General features: G+C 42.4%; 1 protein-coding gene across 1 annotated transcript in view; it reads right to left on the minus strand.

Moving 5' to 3' along the window:
• LOC111171714 (aldehyde oxidase 1) overlaps positions 1–18,062 on the minus strand; it is a 61,735-nt gene that overhangs the window by 23,249 nt on the left and 20,424 nt on the right. The window contains exons 16-22 of the mRNA XM_022567369.3: positions 14,173–14,342; positions 13,697–13,823; positions 11,368–11,490; positions 7,970–8,066; positions 5,089–5,213; positions 2,919–3,052; positions 1,789–1,876 (exon numbers count right to left, since the gene is read on the minus strand). Coding sequence (XP_022423077.2) covers positions 1,789–1,876; positions 2,919–3,052; positions 5,089–5,213; positions 7,970–8,066; positions 11,368–11,490; positions 13,697–13,823; positions 14,173–14,342 — 864 coding nt within the window. The remainder of the gene's footprint in view (positions 1–1,788; positions 1,877–2,918; positions 3,053–5,088; positions 5,214–7,969; positions 8,067–11,367; positions 11,491–13,696; positions 13,824–14,172; positions 14,343–18,062) is intronic.

Genomic DNA, 18,062 nt, shown 5'->3' on the forward strand with positions numbered 1-18,062 from the left:
ACGTGTATCCCACCTCTGCATTTACGCTGCTACTATTCCCACCACCTGGTATGCCTTCTTTCTGCCAATCCATTCTTGAAGGTCATTTACGTTTCACCTTCTCTAAGAGGTTTCCTGTGCGCACTCCCACTCATATTCGTCTCTCCCCATAGTTTTACTATGTGCACCTCCTCCTTTAACCTGAGATAATTATGTTTTCATAATGACTTCATATGTGTAAGTCTTATTTCCCCATCAACGGCTAGAACGTGGTCTCCTTCAGGACAAAGTTTGCTCTAATAAATCTATGTTGCACTAAACCCAATTCAAAATATAGCTTAGGGTGAATGTAAGTTGAAATAGATACATTCGTTATCTTCTAACAATATGTATGCAGGTACACCAGTTGTGGTAGAAACGATGTGATGTGTTCAACAAATCCTGTGGTCTTTCATCCTGGGCATGCAGGAAGACTACATTTCCCATGCCCCCTTGCAGTTACGTGGCAAAGTTCTGGCCAATAATGTGTCGATTAAAGCAAGGACCACCACTTCCAGGCCTGGTGCTCAGAACATCTCCCACACAACACTCTGCTCCCTCTCTTCCCTTCCCTTCCCTTGTCTGCTGCCCTCTGCAGAAAATCCAGTGGAGGACAAAGAGTCTTTAGGGCAGTGCTAACCAATGGAACTTCCTGTGATGATGGCAATGTTCTCTATCTGCATGTCCTATATGGCAGCCACTAGCCACAGGTGGTTACTGAGCACTTAAAATACAGTTAATGCAACTGTGGAACTGAATTTTTTTTTTTTTTTTTGGCGGTACGCGGGCCTCTCACTGCTGCGGCCTCTCCTGTTGCGGAGCACAGGCTCCGGACGCGCAGGCCCAGCGGCCATGGCTCACGGGCCCAGCCGCTCCGCGGCATGTGGGATCCTCCCGGACCGGGGCACGAACCCGTGTCCCCTGCATCGGCAGGCGGACTCTCAACCACTGCGCCACCAGGGAAGCCCTGGAACTGAATTTTAACTTTCATTTAACTTAGTAGATTTAAATTTAAATAGCCGTATGTGCCTAGTGGCTTCCATATTCAACAGTGTGGTCTGAGGGGAGGATGGTGGTGTTACTAGATGGAAAAAGCTTGAGCCCATGAGTGATTCTGTGTAGCAGGGTTCTCTCCTGTTCTCCGCCCACCTCCCACCCTCCTCTGATAACGCTGGGCTGTTACTTGAGCAAGAATTAACACAAAAAAGTTCTAAGTCCCAGAGAGTTTTTAGTTGTTAGAGCAGTTAGCCCATTCTGACAAGTAAACTTATTTCTTATAAAGCAAAAGAATACTTATTTTCTGCTACAGAAACTTTTCTAGGAATTAGGAATTTCTGGTACAGAGTTTTACCAAAATACCTTTGACATATTGATAAATGAGGAAGCTGTTGGCAAGTATTTGCAATTTCGCATAACATTATTGTTACAGAAATTATTCTGTTTTTACCTCCCACGTATAAAACTGTGGGAATAGTGTGGTTATCAGATCCACTTTCATGGACGTATGTGTATATACTCACATGTTTTTCAGCTATGCACTCTGTAGCAGCCAATACCAGCTCGTACTTTTTCCACAAACTGGTATCTCTGAGGAAAGCAGAAAAGCTTCACTGAACCAGCCAGTAATCAGTTAGCACAAGGAAGAGAAAGTGTGACGCACAATTTGTTGATTTGCTCACTGTCATTCCCCAGTAGAGAGTAGCCAGATGCTGCCCTCTGCATTTCTGTAATGTTATATTTACAACATAAATCCCCCATCCTTCTACTCACTTTATACTTTCCAAGGTAAGGGTGGCGGCCTCCAGTTATTAACATGTCTTCTCCTCGTTCTAGAATGCAGCGGACTGCACGACCATGCCTAAAACAGGAAAAAAAAAAAAAAATCGGGAGAGGTAAACTCTTTTACCTAACAGGTATTATCTAGGGTTTATGTAACGCCTAGTGAGAGCCTGGTGGCGTCCACACACACCGCAGAACAGCAGAGTGACTCCCTGAGCCCAGGCTGTGCTGCCCTCACTGTGCCCTGACCTCCTCTTCCTTTGGGTCAGGGCACAGTGCCTGGCACTCACTACTTATGCAAGGGGGCTCTCAGGCCCAAGGCTCCGGGGTATTGCTTTGGGGTTATTTCCCACTGTGATAATCACCTCCATGATAGGCAAACAGTCCCAAGGCCACATTATAGATGGTTACAAATGGAGGAACTCAAGTGGTATCTGACTGCCAAGTATTCCCTGATAGGACAGGTCTGGAATGAAGGTCTTTTTGTGTCACGGGGCAGAGGAACTGACGTACATTACTTAGCAAAGAAACTAAGCCTTCTAGGTGTGCCTGTTCCAAAGACAATTTCCTATGGTTATATTCTGACACCCTTAAAGGAAAATGGTACTATAAATAAAGGTAAGCATAACAGAAGCAAATTTTCCATTTAAATTAAGGGGAAAAAATATATACACACACACACACACACCTTTTGAGATACACATATTTTTATCTATCTATATGTATATAAACCTTTTGAGATATGTATAGGTGTAGATATATAGATAGATATAAATGTCTAGCTCAAAAGGTTGAACTGACCTATGTAGATATACAGGTGCTAAGGACAAGTAACCCCACCCTTTCAGGATCTGCTTCTGTCTACTCCCCAGGTATTATATATTTTACTGTGGTTTTTACTCTTTTCAGTAATTGATTCTCATTTTTGTTTTTATAGTATGTAGTTTGACAATATAAAATAAAGAAGTTGTAATAAGCTGGCAGCTGGTTTGTATATTTGTATATTATATGTGATTTTAAATAACCTTGACCCAGATTCTTCCTCCTTAACCGCAATATTGAAAATATTCAATGTGACCTCATTTTATTTTTAGTCTACTTAACAGATTTTCTCCACTTACTTGTTTGCAGCAAATGCGGTGACGGCTGCCATGATGCCAGTTTTCATCACCTTCCCCCCGAAAGCCCCGCCAACACGCTTTACATGACACATGACCTTGTTAGCTGGGAGCTTCAAGGTTGAAGCAACTATGTCCTGTGAATGATAACAGTTCTCATTAATCTGACCCATGTGCAGCAAGGGAGTGGGAATAGTCCTTACACATTTTGATTCCTTAATGTTGTACGTGATACACAAATTGTGTGGTTATACTAAATAAAGGGATGATTTCCAGTAACCTAAGCATGCATCCATGCTGATCTCAGTAGTATTCAGCTGTAATGACAGCACCAAAACTATCATTAATATTAAGTAGTCCTTCCAGTATCAATGAGATATTTTTGTGATAATAAAATTTAAAAAATTTTTTTCCCCATGAACTACACCCAAGGTATCCTTTTCAGACTAACCCCTAGGGATATGTTTCCTGCAGCAGTGAGATTTCGTGGCCTTCCAAGCCTCTCTCAGACTGGGTCTCTTCCCTGCACACCACTGTCTCCACTGGAGAACGAGCACTCCTCACCCTACATTTGGATTCAGTTGGCTGGTGGGTCTTCCCTGGATGTAGGCCTTGCTCTTCCTTGCCATCCTAATGTTTGAGGTCATTAAGTCTTTTTTGTTGTTGTTGTTATAAATTTATTTATTTGTTCTTACTTTTATTTTTTATTTTTGGCTGCGTTGGGTCATTGTTGCTGCGCACGGGCTTTCTCTAGTTGTGGCGCGTGAGGCGCGGGGCTTGCTCTTCGTTGCGGTGCGCAGGCTTCTCACTGTGGTGGCTTCTCTTGTTGCGGAGCACGGGCTCAGTAGGTGCGCGGGCTCAGTAGTTGTGGTGCACGGGCTTAGTTGCTACGTGGCATGTGGGATCTTCCTGGACCAGGGCTTGAAGCCATGTCCACTGCATTAGCAGGTGGATTCTTAACCACTGCGCCACCAGGGAAGTCCAGGTCATTAAGTCTTAATAACTCATTTTTATAGGTGGGGAGCCCAAGAGGAATGAAGTGATGGGACCAATGTCACACAGGGAGTGAGAGGCACAACAGGAATGGAATGGAATTCGCCTGATCCTTCTTAGTGTTCCACCTTCTAAGAGGCCTCATTCTCCACATTCCCACATTCCTACTTGCTCTGGTAATGACACTGGCTCCTTATGACCTACTGAATCAAGACCCCAGTGTTTGTTCCCCTTACTTTCACCCTGATGCTTAAACTAGCCACCCCAGGCACATCCACCTTGGACAGTCTGCGTACTATTCCTCCTTCTTTACACACGTGCTGCCTGGCATATAGGACACAGGCAAAAAGTGTTTGCAGAAGGGACAAGTGAATGAATGAATGAACGAATGAGTGGCATTTGATCGTGGTGTGGAACTCCCTGGAAATGGCTTCTCCTCTCACCATCTAGACGAACCTCATTCCCACTGTAAATCCCAGCTTAAGACTTCATCTTCATGAGACTTCCTGGATGATTCTCGGGCTTGACAAACCTCCATTCCCTTAATTCTTCCACCTATGTAAATTCTGAGTTTGCTGGTTGCATTCTGCCCAGTACTATTTCCTAATTGCTTCATGTGAGTTAGGTGGCTGTAAGTTTTGGAGGGCAGGCCTTCCTTTGTTAAATTTTGGGGTTTTTTTCAGTTTTATTGAGCAATAATTGCCATACATCACTGTATGAGTTTAAGGTACACAGCATGATGGTTTGATTTACATATATTGATTACCACAATAGGTCTAGTTAACATTCACCATCTCATATAGATACAATTAAAAGAAAAAAATTTCTCCTTGTGACAAGAACTCTTAGGATCTGTTTCTTAACAACTTTCATATATAATACAGCAGTGTTGACTATAGTCATCATTTCTTTCGTGTTCTTAACAGTGCCAAGGGTATAGAAAAAGAGACCGGCTGATCCCATAACTGATTTTAAAGTTACAGACCCACAAGCAGAAGGCCATTACTTTCATAATACTATCTTAAAAGTTTTAAAGTTGTATGGTTATTAATACCCAAATGGATATGGCTATTAGTATTCCAAACTCCTTCAGTTTCTAAAATGTTCTAAACTGTTCTTGGTATATCTTGTTGACAGAAACCACTTAGCCATGTCCCCTCCATAATGGTCCCCACATTACCTGTATGTATTTGGGAAACTGTGTGGACACGTAGACATCAATTTCTTGATCCTCTCCTTTGGGAACAACGAGCATGCTTTGGGTTTCCATATAAAAATGTTCTTGACCTCCTATGTGTATTTCACCTGTTAGAGGAAAATATTCCAGAATCAAGGAGACAGTCAGATAGGACAGGTAGCACTCCTCAGGTGTTATCTCATTACAGAGAAATTCCACCGACAGTGCTTCTGCTGGGGCAGTGGGTTACATTTCCAGTTTGTTCTTTTATATCTTCTGTTTCTTTGCTGAGATTTTCTTGTTTTTTCATTTATTCCAAGTGTTTATGTATTCCAAACATAACAATATTTAGCTTTTATTATACCTGCATATTTGAATTAGAGTTCTGCAGGGGAATGTGTCATGTCTGCCAGCATGGTAGGTCTCAAAGTGATAGGGAAAGATGTGTGACTTTTCAGAGTCAAAATACTACAGCAAGGAGAATTCCAGTTCCAAGACAAGATGGAGTAGATGCATTTCTCCCTGTTCCTTCTTCTAAGTACAGCTAACAATTCTGGACATTATATGTAATAAAAGAAACATAAGAAGGTTCTGAAAAGTAGAGGAGAAGGCAAACCAGCTAGGGACTTTGGGACCCAAGGAAAGACACAATGTTGAGTTCAGTGGGTTTAGTTATTGTTTGCTTCATATATCCCAGACTTGGTGCCAGGGAAGCAGAAATCCAGAAACACCAACAGGCAAAGAGAAAAAAATCCCCCAAGAAAAGCCTACTTTCTCTAGCCAAAGGACCAGGAGAGCGGAAGCCTATCAAGACAGAAAACTTTTACGCAATACCTACTCTGCTCTAGCCAAACACTACAGAAAAAACTGCAGACCTGTCTCTGTTTGCAAAAGTTGAGTGGGAAGCTTAGACTTCCACCCTTATCAAGCTGTGATGAGGTACCCCAAATCTTCCACTGGGGTGGTGTTAATGGGGACCCTACAGGGAACCTGGACTTACTTCCATGCTCCACCTGGCAATAACAAGACATCACCCCTCGTTCCTTCCAACACAGGGTCAGAGGAGTTCTGGTAAAATAGATGATTTAAATAAGATCCAAAGTCTTACAACATAATATCCAAAGTGAACCGGATAAAATCAGAAGTCATTCATCATACCAAGAACTCAACTTGAATGAGAAAAGACAATCAACAGATGCCAACAGCGAGATGACACAGATGTAGGAACTATCTGTCAAGGATTTTAAAGCAGCCATCATAAAAATGCTTTAATTTACATAAACACTTGGGACAAATGAAAAAAAATAGAAAATCTCAGCAAAGAAACAGAAGATATAAAAGAACAAAATGGAAATTTTAGAACTAAGAAATACAACACTCAGAATATAAGGGGCTCGGTGGATGAGCTCAACAACAGAATAGAGAGAACAGTGGGAATCATCAGGGAACAAGAATACAGAACAATAGAAATTGCTCAACCTGAGCAATAGAGAGAATAGACTGAAAAGAAAATGAGCAGAGCCTCAGAAACAGTTGTGATTAAAATTAAAGTCTGAACATTTGTGTCATTAAAGTCGAGTATTTGAAGATGTAATACGTGAAAATTTCCCAAACTTGGTAAAAGACACCAACTTACAGATTTCAGAAGCTGAGTAAATCCCAAAGAAGATAAACCAAAGAAACTCATGCCAAGACACATCACAGTCAAACTTCTGAAAACTAAAAACAAAATATGTTGAAAGAAGAGAGAGAAAAACACTGCCTCTCCTATTGGGGAAAAATACTTCAAAAGACAGCAGATTTCTCATCAGAAACCACGGAGGCCAGAAGAGCTGGTATAACATATTTCTTCAAGTGCTAAAAGACCTGTCAACTCAGAATTCTATATTCAGTGAAAATATCTTTCAAGGATAAAAAAGAAATTAAAAAGACATTCTCAGATGGGGGCTTCCCTGGTGGCGCAGTGGTTGAGGGTCTGCCTGCCGATGCAGGGGACACAGGTTCGTGCCCTGGTCTGGGAAGATCCCACATGCCGCGGAGCGCCTGGGCCTGTGAGCCATGGCCGCTAAGCCTGTGAGTCCGGAGCCTGTGTTCCGCAACGGGAGAGGCCACAACAGTGAGAGGCCCGCGTACCGCAAAAAAAAACAAAACAAAAAAACACCTGTATGTTTATGTAAGATAATATCCTTGTTCTTAGAAAATGGACACTGTGGTATTTAGGAGGACAGAGGCATCAAGTCAGTAACTTACTCTCAAATGGCTCAGAAAAAAATGTGCGTGTGTGTGTATGTGTGTGTGTATATGTCTCTCTCTCTCTATATATATATATAGAGAGAGAGACAGACAGACAGGCAGAGAGACAGAGACAGAGACACACACACACACAGAATAATAAAGCAAGTGTCATGAAATGTCTATTGGGGAATCTGGGTAATTAGGAGTTTCTTTAATGTTTCTGCAACTTTTCTGAAATCTAAAACTATTTCAAAATAAAAAGTTACAAAAATTTTATTGGAAAGTTCAAATCAACTGATTTCCAAGAGGGAAATTTAATTTTCATTACATATATACATAACTAAAGGAAGTCTGCAAGGAAGTGGGGGAAGGAGACAGGGAGGGAAAGAAGAAAGGAAGGAGAAAGCAGAGATGGAGGGGGGAGGGAGAAGTCAGAAAGGATGAAACAGAAAGAAACATGGGCTTTGGAAATCCTTAAAAAAGCTATTAATCCACAGTGCTTCGTGGCTTAGTGGCTGTTGTGTGACGGTGCTCCTTAACCACTCTGAGCCTCAGTTTCCGGACCTTCAGGAAAACAGACGCCATCTGTATAACAACTGGGCAGGCCGGGGTTGCTTCCCCTCTCATCGTTCTTTTCAGATAGTTTTACCTTCAAGAATTTGATCCACCATTTTAAATGCTTCATCAATATTTCCATACTCCAGTTTCCTTTCTTGCTCGAAGAAGGACTTGTGTTGTATAGCTTCCTAGAAAGAGAACAGAAAAGTGAGGCCCCCGGGGCAAGAGACCCAGTCCTACAGCAGTAGCCACATGTGATGCTGCATTGTCTGAGTGCGCAGCGCTTCTCTTGCTCTGGAATCGCATGAGCTGAGCTGAGAACCAGGCTGCAGAAAGACTCCCCATGGAGCAAATGCAAATGTCCGCATCAGAAAAAAAAAAAGTATGCTCAGAAAACACGTAGCACCAGGTGGTCCCATTACGGAACTAATATTTCCAGGCAGATTATTCTTTTCATTCCACAGCCCATGTTATGCAGCCAATGTAACAAGGCACAGGGGTTTAGATCTTGGGCTCTGGACCCAGTCGGAGTTGTGTCCATTTTCTCCATTTACCAGCTGTTTGACTGTGGGTCTATTACTTCACCTCTTTGAGCCTCATCTGTAAAATGAAGGTAGAGTTGTGCACATAGCTCCAATAGGGTTGTGGAAAGAATAGAATGAAATGAGGCATGAAAGAGCTTACACGGCATATAATAAGTGCTCTGTCAGTGTTAGCTGAAGACACCCTAGTGATAAGGACATGGTGGCCTTGCCTGCCAGCCCCAAGCTCCTCTGGGGGAATGAGTACAGCATTTGCACCTGGGACCTCCAGTCCTGCAAGAAAGATTCCGTTACAAGTCCAGAGTGGGTACCACAAATGCACTTATATTCTGGTTTTTAATGGCTTCTCCCAGATGCCTACTGAAAGGGGTACAGTAGTAGGTACATATAATCAGGGATGTAGCTATAATAATCTAGGCTGGTTTTCTTACCCATCCTTAGGAATTCATCTTGCTGTAATCCCTGGGTCCTTGGCAAACGTGACATGCCAGCTCCTGCCAGAATTTCTACAATGGATTATTGTCCATCTATGAAATTCCAGCCTGCTGGCGGCTAGGGATTCTCCTAACTCTGGTTCCCTCTGGCCACCAATCGGTGTCTAGACCTATCAGTATACCTTACGGGATGTTCTATTGTGATCCTGCCATTTCCTCCATTCAAAAAGTGGGTTGGTTTTTTTTCTACTACCATGGGGCCAAGGGTCTTTGATAGAGTGTCTGTGGATCGCTTCTATTGCTGACCAGCTGCTGGACCTTGGGTAACTGTGTCTTTCAGTTTCTGCATCAGAATGGGGATAATAACAGTTTTTACCTCATAGGATTGCTGTGAGCATTTAGTGAGTTAATGAAGGAAACCTGCTTAGAACAAGGTAAACACACAGAGAACTCTAGGTATTAGCTATGGTCACGTTGTTGACCATGACGATTGATGAGAGATTCTGGTCGGGAGCATAGTTTTCTCACCATGGTCATCAGCCTGACCCCGTGAGCCAAGAGTTTTGATAGCATTTCCCCATTCAAACTATTAAAAATTCAAAACAGCATAAGCTAGGTTAAACAGTAGTGATAGTGATGGAGATCCATTTGTTTTTATCCTATTTTGATTGATAACACACTTCCTAATGGAATCAATTCATATGATTTTCTTATTAATCCAAGACTCAGATATTCTAGGTTCAAAACAGAAATTAAGTTTTTATAAATCCAATTTTTTTTAAGTTTAATCTTTTTTCCACTTCCCTTGCTGCTTGCTCTTTGAGTAACTTGGAGCTAATTTCCTGAATATTTCTTGGTCAGCAAAGTGATAAAAAGAACTGTAATGTGTAGGGAGCAGGACATACTTCCTTGCTATACAGTTTGATTAAATCTACTTGATCTAGTTGATTAACCCTGGAGAGCTTAACCTCTGATATAAACATGAGGTAGCTCTTTTCCAGGATGTCAAAGTTTGGTATTTGATGCTGGGATTCTCTGGCAGACAATTAGAGATGTGCCGGTCCAAGTTGGGGGGGAAGGGGTGGGAAGAGAGTGGTGTCTATTTGATTATTTGGAATTTTATTTGGCTGGAAAGCGGGGTGAGGGGGAAGGGAAGATATTTAGCTACTGGAATTGGGCAAAGAATTACAAACAAGATTTTTGATAAAGTATTACGGACATAATTTCTTACTAAGAAGTAAGCCTAACTCTAAAACAAAATGTTGAGGAAGGAATGTATAAAGTAAGCAAGAAGAGCAGGCAACATATGAATGAAAAGGGTTTAAGAAGGGAACAGAATGTTTGAATTTGAAACTGGCCAGGAAAATTTGGAAAGCATAATCACTCTTTGACTCCAGCTAAACTTTTATGTTTTTGTCTCCTTGACATGATTTTATTTTAATTTCAGAACACTGAGGACATTGTCCAGAAACAAACTCTATGTTCCTTGGCATAAAGCAGCATGATAGGAAACATAACCAAGGCCAAGTTCTCCTGGAGACACTAATCTTGGCCAACTCATTTCCTTATTTTCTGCCTCAGAGCATGCTAGTCACCTAGAGCCCAATTTATTTATTATGTTGTGGAGATAATATTGTATTCCAAGATTACACTGAGTCTGTATGTGCTGAATCTTATCTATTCATGATGCTTTCCCAACTTTCATGCTTTTATTATTTAGTAAATTATAAGAACCAGTGAAATATATGCAGAAGAATACTCATATCATTTCAGGGAGATGAGTCTGAAAACCTTTATAAATTTCAAAATCCTTTTTAAAAAACAGGATAGGAAATGCAGTTCCCCAATTTGTTTAAGTTGCCAAAATAGGTGTAGGCATCATAGGATCTATTTCTCATACTTACTTAAGATATGCATAAAGGATCTAAAACTAGTGTCTCCAATATATGCTTCATAGAGCATCTTGTTGGTTCTCACTGTGTACCTGAAAGAGTCTGGGTGAAGGTGTATATGGAGTCCTAGGGTGTGTCCCCTCTCCTGAACATTGTTGGTTACCCATCCAGCATTCTTTTCACCTGTCCGCTTCCAAATAGTGCTCAGATTTCTGTTTAGGTCTCCATCACTCCCCCATACAGCCCATAAACCGCAAAGAAATCTGACCCCCCCGCCAGCAGTAACCACCAGTTCTTGCCAGTCATGAATCCAGAGAGGGATGTGACCTACTCGTGGGATGTTGGGACAATGGCATTCTTTCTTGCTTATTGGACGTGAACTGGAAGCTCCTGGCTGCCAACCTGTCACCACAGGAGATAAAGCCTGTACCATGGGCAGCAAGGAGGAGAGGCAGAAGATCAGCTTTCTTGCTAACACTGATAGAGTTTGAGGCCAACAAAGCCCTTGTTTTTCGGAAGCCACTTTGAGTTGGATTTTCTTTCCTGTTTCTGCAGTCAAAAGCATGTTAAGTGATATGCCGCTGAAATCTGCTCTTCTGGCGCAAACTTTGAACTCATTACCTCAATGGTCAGGATCAGTGGCTCCAAATCTCGGTAGACAATCTTCACTCGTTGCGCAGCTCGCTTTGCCTGAACCTCGGAATCAGCAATCACGGCACAGACAAGCTCACCCACGCAAAATACCTACAACACAGAACAGACCTCTGTTCCCAAGGAGGGCAGGCACCAGGGCCTCTCCTTTCGTTCATTCCCCCCCTCCCTGCTAGCACAGAGCTAGACACACAGTCAATGACCCAACCGCAGTGCTGTGGTTAACAAAGGCTTCGGTAGGGAAGCACATTTGTCAGAGTTGGCCTGCTGACCTCGGGCACTGGGAGAGTGCAGGTCTTTGCGCTGCATCATTGGCAGCGGTGGCTGAAGAGGGACAGGTCTGAGGCTGCCTCATGTACAGCAGAAGAGTCAGTCCCGTGGTTTGACCTGGGGTTGCCACACCGCGAGCTGGGCCATTCTGAGAAGTGGCCTCTCCTTCATGAACCGGGAGCACAGACCATCTCACCCAGACCATCTCACCCAGAGAGGAAGGAGGGAGACAGTGCTAATGCAGCACCGCTGGTGAGCACATGTCTGCCCTGAACTGTGGTGGAGCACAGGCTTTTCACGGAGAGAAGTGACTACAGGAGCCAAGAGCGAGCCCGGAGCATTCCTCGGTTCACCAGCAGGTGGGGTAGGTAGGCGGCCTAAGGAGGTCACCCAGGGACCAGGGTAGAAAGCGGATGGGGATAAACAAGGCTAAGGCTCCAGAGAGGTAAAACAGTCAGGACTGGAAGAAGTCATACGACCCTTTGATTCTCTTTCCCACCTTTTACTGAGATCCAAATCAAAACATAATCACTCATTTTTAAGAACGACATTAGATTATTAGGTCTTTTCTACAATGAACATATAGTAGTTTTATCACCAAACAAAAATGGTAGTTAAAGAAAAGTTAAATCCAGCACACACACACAAAAGTGTGTTGGGTACGGGTGGGCGGGGGCAGTGGGGAGACACATGAAACAAAAATGGCAAGTGTTAATAATGGTTGGAGCTGGGTGATGGGCCTATGGGGATTCATTGTACTAGTCTCTATTTTTGTGTGTGTTTAAAATTTCTGCAATGAAATGATTTTTTAAAGATATAGCGTGCTAAGGACAAATGTTAAAAAAAGGAATGAAACTAACAGAGGCAATCATTCGCAACAGCTCTGTTCTCTGCTCTCCACAGACATGGGTCTTGCCCTGTGAGCTGGTTCACAGACACGCCCCTGAGATGCTCAGAATCAACGTGCACACACCTCAGGGCCCAGGAAGGCTTTGCTTGGTTAATTAACATTTACGCAAAGGCCACAGCTCTCATTGTCCTCTGCCTTGGGGGAGGTTCAACCTTGACTTCAGACTCTCAGTCACCAAACTTTCATTTTTATCAACTGTGTCTGCTAGTGAGAGCCAGAGGCAGGGACTCTTCCAAATGATAAAGCTCTTTTGGGTAAACACTGAACTGAGAATCTGGAGTTATGTAGAAAACCTTCTGGACACTGCCCTTGCTGCATCTTCTGATAACCTGAGATACAGTAGTCAATGTTTCAATCATCTGAAACGTTCAAATGGCAACAATGCTATCACGGTTCCTCTGCTCATTTACTCTTCTTTGTAGGAAGCAGTGTATGGAATATGCCGATGAACCAGACGTGGGCCCTCACTCAAGGCATTTTACTAGGTAGGAGAAATAGGTAAGACATAGACATAAATACATAAGCTCAATATAAGATAGAAAGTGCAATAAAGGTCCACTTTGCCTTCTCCTGCAGACTTTAAGTTCTGCAAGGGCAAGAACCACAGGGGTCTTGTTCACCTACGGCAGTAGGTGCTCACTTAAAAGATGCCTGTTGAACACATGGCATATGAATGAATGAGAGAGAGTTCCGAGAGGGAGAGAGAACTCCTGGATTAAAGGATAAGGAAAGACTTCATGGTGGAGCTACCCCTTGAACTTGGACGTTGGACTGAGACGGGGGCAATGGCAAGGGATTCTCAGGGAAAGTATCAGAAAATAAAAGTCATTATTCTCTTCTCATATATCCTTTCATAAGTATGAAAGCAACACATGATCTTACTACTAGAAAATATAAAACACTCAAGTATCTTTTATATAACTAGTCAACTTCTTTACTTACGTGGAAAATGAATATTTTTGAACGAATTCACTATTAGAATATAGTGATTTATAATAAGCATTCAAAGAATACTGGAATCCTTTATGATGTGCCAAGTTCAATGCTATCTTTTAAGAAAATACGAAGTGTCATAAACTGAGGAAGTTACTTTTAAAACAGAAAGCAAAAATGCAGTACCTCATCTGTCAATAGAAGTTTCTCAGGTACGGTTAAAAGGCGGAAGGAGTTGATGCCATGAAGATGTTCCTCAGTCAGGATGTCCACCACACCTGGCAGGCTGAGAGCTTCTGACAGATCCACAGACCTAGATGAGAACACACAGAACAGGGCTACTCAGAGCGGCCCCGCAGCCTGCAGACCACAGAGAACGTTCTTAATCGGAGAATAAGATACGAGAGAGGGAAGATACATCCAAAACCCTCCAATAGTTCCATGCCAGACAATGGGGAAAAAATTCCCGGGACGATGAAGTTATTATACGGAGGGACAAACTGTGGTGAAGTCTACACTTTGATCCCATTTCACTTCAAATCTAATACATTGGACATTGCCAACAAATAGCTTACCCTCTTCAAACCGTTACTTTTCACTAATGTGACTTGGCCAAAAAAGGCAATCATTTCTGTCTACTAGGTAAAAACCTTATCACTTACACAATCTTAGCGTGAGCTCTTGAGCTTGTTACAAAAGTCAAGAACAGCTCCCGGTCCACTGCAGGCATGTCATCACAGTAGATGGCTTCACCTGTGGCATGCTTAATACCAGACAGATGCATGATGGGATGGCCAACTGGGTCTTGAGGAAGCTGCTTTGGGTCTGCATTCTGTTTAATCAATAATCAACATATCATTTTTATAATCATATTATGCACATCTCTCATAAGAGGGGAGCTACATCATTTACATCCAAACCAGAACATTTTCGAAAATAAAAACATCACTATTAATAACACCAGGACAGTAAGCCTATTTCAATAATTCAGTAGGCAAACTGGGATGTATAGCCATGATGTTGTTCTTATTTTTTTCCCCACTATTTTGATATAGACCACAAACATCTCTAACAAATTCTATTTGTGTAAGTAAATGAATATAAATCTTTCTTCCTGACAATATAAAATGATGTCCTTTTCAAATGCTCATGTATTTCTTTAACTTTTATTATCAAAATTATTTTACTGTTGTAGCTAAGCATGGCACATGTACTATTTTGCAGAAAAGCCTGATGACCATGTTTATAGAAAATAAGTGCATGCATTCAACCACAAGAGCTTTTTTTATTTTCTTCTTTGAGTGAGGAAGTCTAAGAAATAATTGGTAAGACTCATAACTCAGACAATCCTGATAAAGAATGAAGACAAAGGAAGCTGCATTTTGAGTAATGATTCACTAATATGACTTTTTCTTAGAGACCCACGGAGTAAAATGTCTTGCCACTGGTATACCTTAAATATGCTTCATTAACCAAAGTCGAAATTAAGAAACATAACATCTCCTCCAGTATTTTAAAATGAGAGAGTTGTTAGCTTTCTTGGTTGGGAAAAGAATTGGAGGTATGAAGAAAGAAGGGTTGAGAGACATGGTATAGACCAAGCTCAGAGACCAGGGGCAAGGCTGAGGCTGCCGAGGGGTCCGGTGATGGGACTGTGGGAGGTGGAAATTCCAGGAAAGTTGCCAGCCAAGCGGCCACTCCCAAAAGGCTCCTCTCAAAGGAGAAGGCAGCTCTGGGGCCTGGAGCTCTGCGGGAGGAGCCGCCTGCAAAGCAGTGCCGAGCTGCCCCGTCCACACCTCGCGGGGTCAGTACTGCATCCGGCACCAGGGCTGAGGCCAGACCCCCTAGGCTTTCTCAGGAAGACCCGGGCAGGAGGAGGGTTGGCCAAGGTAAGGCCCGGAAAAAGCTATGGAGGCTCCCTTTCCCACCCTCTCTGCTGCTCCACACCGCTTTTCACGGCGTCACCCTGAGCCTGGGTGAGGCACAGGCTCTTTCTTGGAGATGAGGCTCACAGTGCTCCACTACATCACACAGTAGGAGGGAAGACAGAAAAGGCACCAATAGGGCTTCCCTGGTGGCGCAGTGGTTGAGGGTCCGCCTGCCGGTGCAGGGGACGCGGGTTCGTGCCCCGGTCCGGGAAAATCCCACATGCCGCAGAGCGGCTGGGCCCGTGAGCCACGGCCGCTGAGCCTGCGCGTCCGGAGCCTGTGCTCCGCAACGGGACGGGCCACAACGGTGAGAGGCCCGCGTACCGCAAAAAAAAAAAAAGAAAAGAAAAGGCACCAACAGAACACATGCTGGTTAGCACCTCTACTGAGAGGAGAAGAAGCCATAGAAGCTGACCTGTTTCCAGCTCAGCATCATGTAAGGCATCTGAGAAATTTTTAAAAAGTAAATACATTTGTATTTGATTCCTAGAATGTGCAGTTTGAGAAAGCCTACTTATTTTACATATTGATAATACATGAGATGTTTGATTCCACCTAGAGTGGTAGCTCATGTCAATCATAGCTGCAGATTTTCCAGAATCAGAGCTTCCCTTGGTTCAACGAAAGTGCTCTGAGGCTCTTGCTGCACAGAATGGAAGGGAAAGACCCTAGCTGTCTGGGATCCTACTGATCAACTGTCATGTTTTCTTCTCATGCAGGTGTTTTGCTTTCTTTGCCTTTCTGAACATTTGGATTCCATTTACCAAATACCATGAATGGAGGAAAGCCAGCATGGTTACGATGGGAACTTTACATAAAGCTATCTGTGAAAAGACACCTCCCCAAGCCCCTCTGCTGCTCACGAGACCTGGGAAGAATGGTTGTCAGTCACTGCCAACCTACTTGAGGGACTCAAAAAATAAACCTTCAGCTTGAGATAGATCAGAGGTTCTCTAGGCAGGAACCTGGAGAAACCTCTGATCTGTCAGAGGGAAAAGGAGAGTGGCACATGTAATCCGAAAATGCGTTCAGCATTTTTATTGGTTATTAGAGAAATGAGGAAAAAAACCCTATTGTTTTTATACTATAAATGACAACAAGATATCAGCCAAATTTTCCCTGACAATTAAATGTAGAAAGTAGAGTCATTTCTCAAATGAATTTGGCATAAGACATATGTGTAGGATGCTCTGAACTTATTCCTATTTCATATAAAATTTACTGTTTTACAGTAAAATATATACTTACTGATAAACATTTATTGTTTTAAAGCCCATATTTGCTTCACTTAAATGTAAACTTCAATTCTGTAATTAGTACAAGACAATGCACCAAAAAAGGAATATTGGCTAAGCCTTTGTGTTTTGTTTTGTGGTGGTTGTGTTCATCCTGACTTTATAAACTAGAAAGCAGAAGATTATGAAGAAAAATAATTTAGAACTTGGCCTAGGCACCGTTAAATAAAGGTGGACATTAGGCCACAAACGTAGGGGAAGGGGGGGAATGAGAGAAAATTTTACATGTTGGGGTTCAGGCAATACGAACAGGGATTTGAATCAGCTCCAATGCACACCAGCCCCATCCTCACGGCCAAGTGCTCTCAGCAGGCTTCTTCTCCCTCTTCTCTGAGAAGCTGAGGTGGTGATCCAAAGAAAAACATGTATCCGGTCCAGTTTGTTTCAGATGGTAGGGACTGATTCCCGCTGTGAAATGCCCCCAAAGTGCTGCCCTATAATGCTGTGTTGAGTTCTCCATTTGAACAACATTTGAATGAAGAATCACCCACATCTTTTTTTTTTTTTAATCCAAAGAGATTTTTTCTATCCTGAAGAGCAAAATTCCAGGTAATCCTAAGCTTAGACACTAAGGAAACATATTCACAGGTCTCTACATAGGCTCTGGGAGTTTTCTATGACATAATACTTTTTACTATAAATACTGAAACACATCACTGCTTTGGGAAAAAAGCGTTTTGAAACCTTGCTGTGAGCCCTGCCTGCCAAAAGGTTGAAGATAAATCCCAAAATATATCTTTCATACATATATCTATAAATATAAAATTGATTAATTTAGCTGAAGCTATAACATTTTTTTTTTTTAAAGTCAGTTGTGATGAACCTACTGATGAAAGAGGTTGTATTTGATTACTTACTTGTGCTTGTTATATGGCTAAAGATACCACGGAGGAAAGAATGTTGTCTCCTCTAACTGGTGATCTCTGTCAAAAGGCTTTTAAGCAAATTAACTGATTTGGGGAAAAAAAATATTGGTCATGACTGCTGAAGTTCCTCTAGCAATGTGGGTATTTGTGTGTGTGTGTGTGTGTGCCCGCACGCGTGTGTGTATGTGTGAAAACCCAGAGGAAAAACAAAAATAAAACATATATGTGAGAGATACACTACTTCCAAAACTTGATCTTGCAATCTATAATAACAAACTATGTGAAGATTATCACTTTTCTTTGGATGATTTGAAAGCCCATTAATTTGTTGTTGTTCCCGTGGTTGTTGAAGTTTATTCCATGGTCAAGGCAGTGTTAGGGTATTTATAAATGAGCCAAACGTTGCAGTGGTCGTATCTTACACCGGGGAAGAGGGAAGCTATTTTTGACTTTCAAAATGATC

Source organism: Delphinapterus leucas, chromosome 8 (assembly GCF_059928025.1).
Source record: "Delphinapterus leucas isolate spDelLeu-1000000601 "Yukka" chromosome 8, BTC_Dleu_Yukka2, whole genome shotgun sequence".
Classification (NCBI taxonomy): Eukaryota; Metazoa; Chordata; class Mammalia; order Artiodactyla; family Monodontidae; genus Delphinapterus; species Delphinapterus leucas.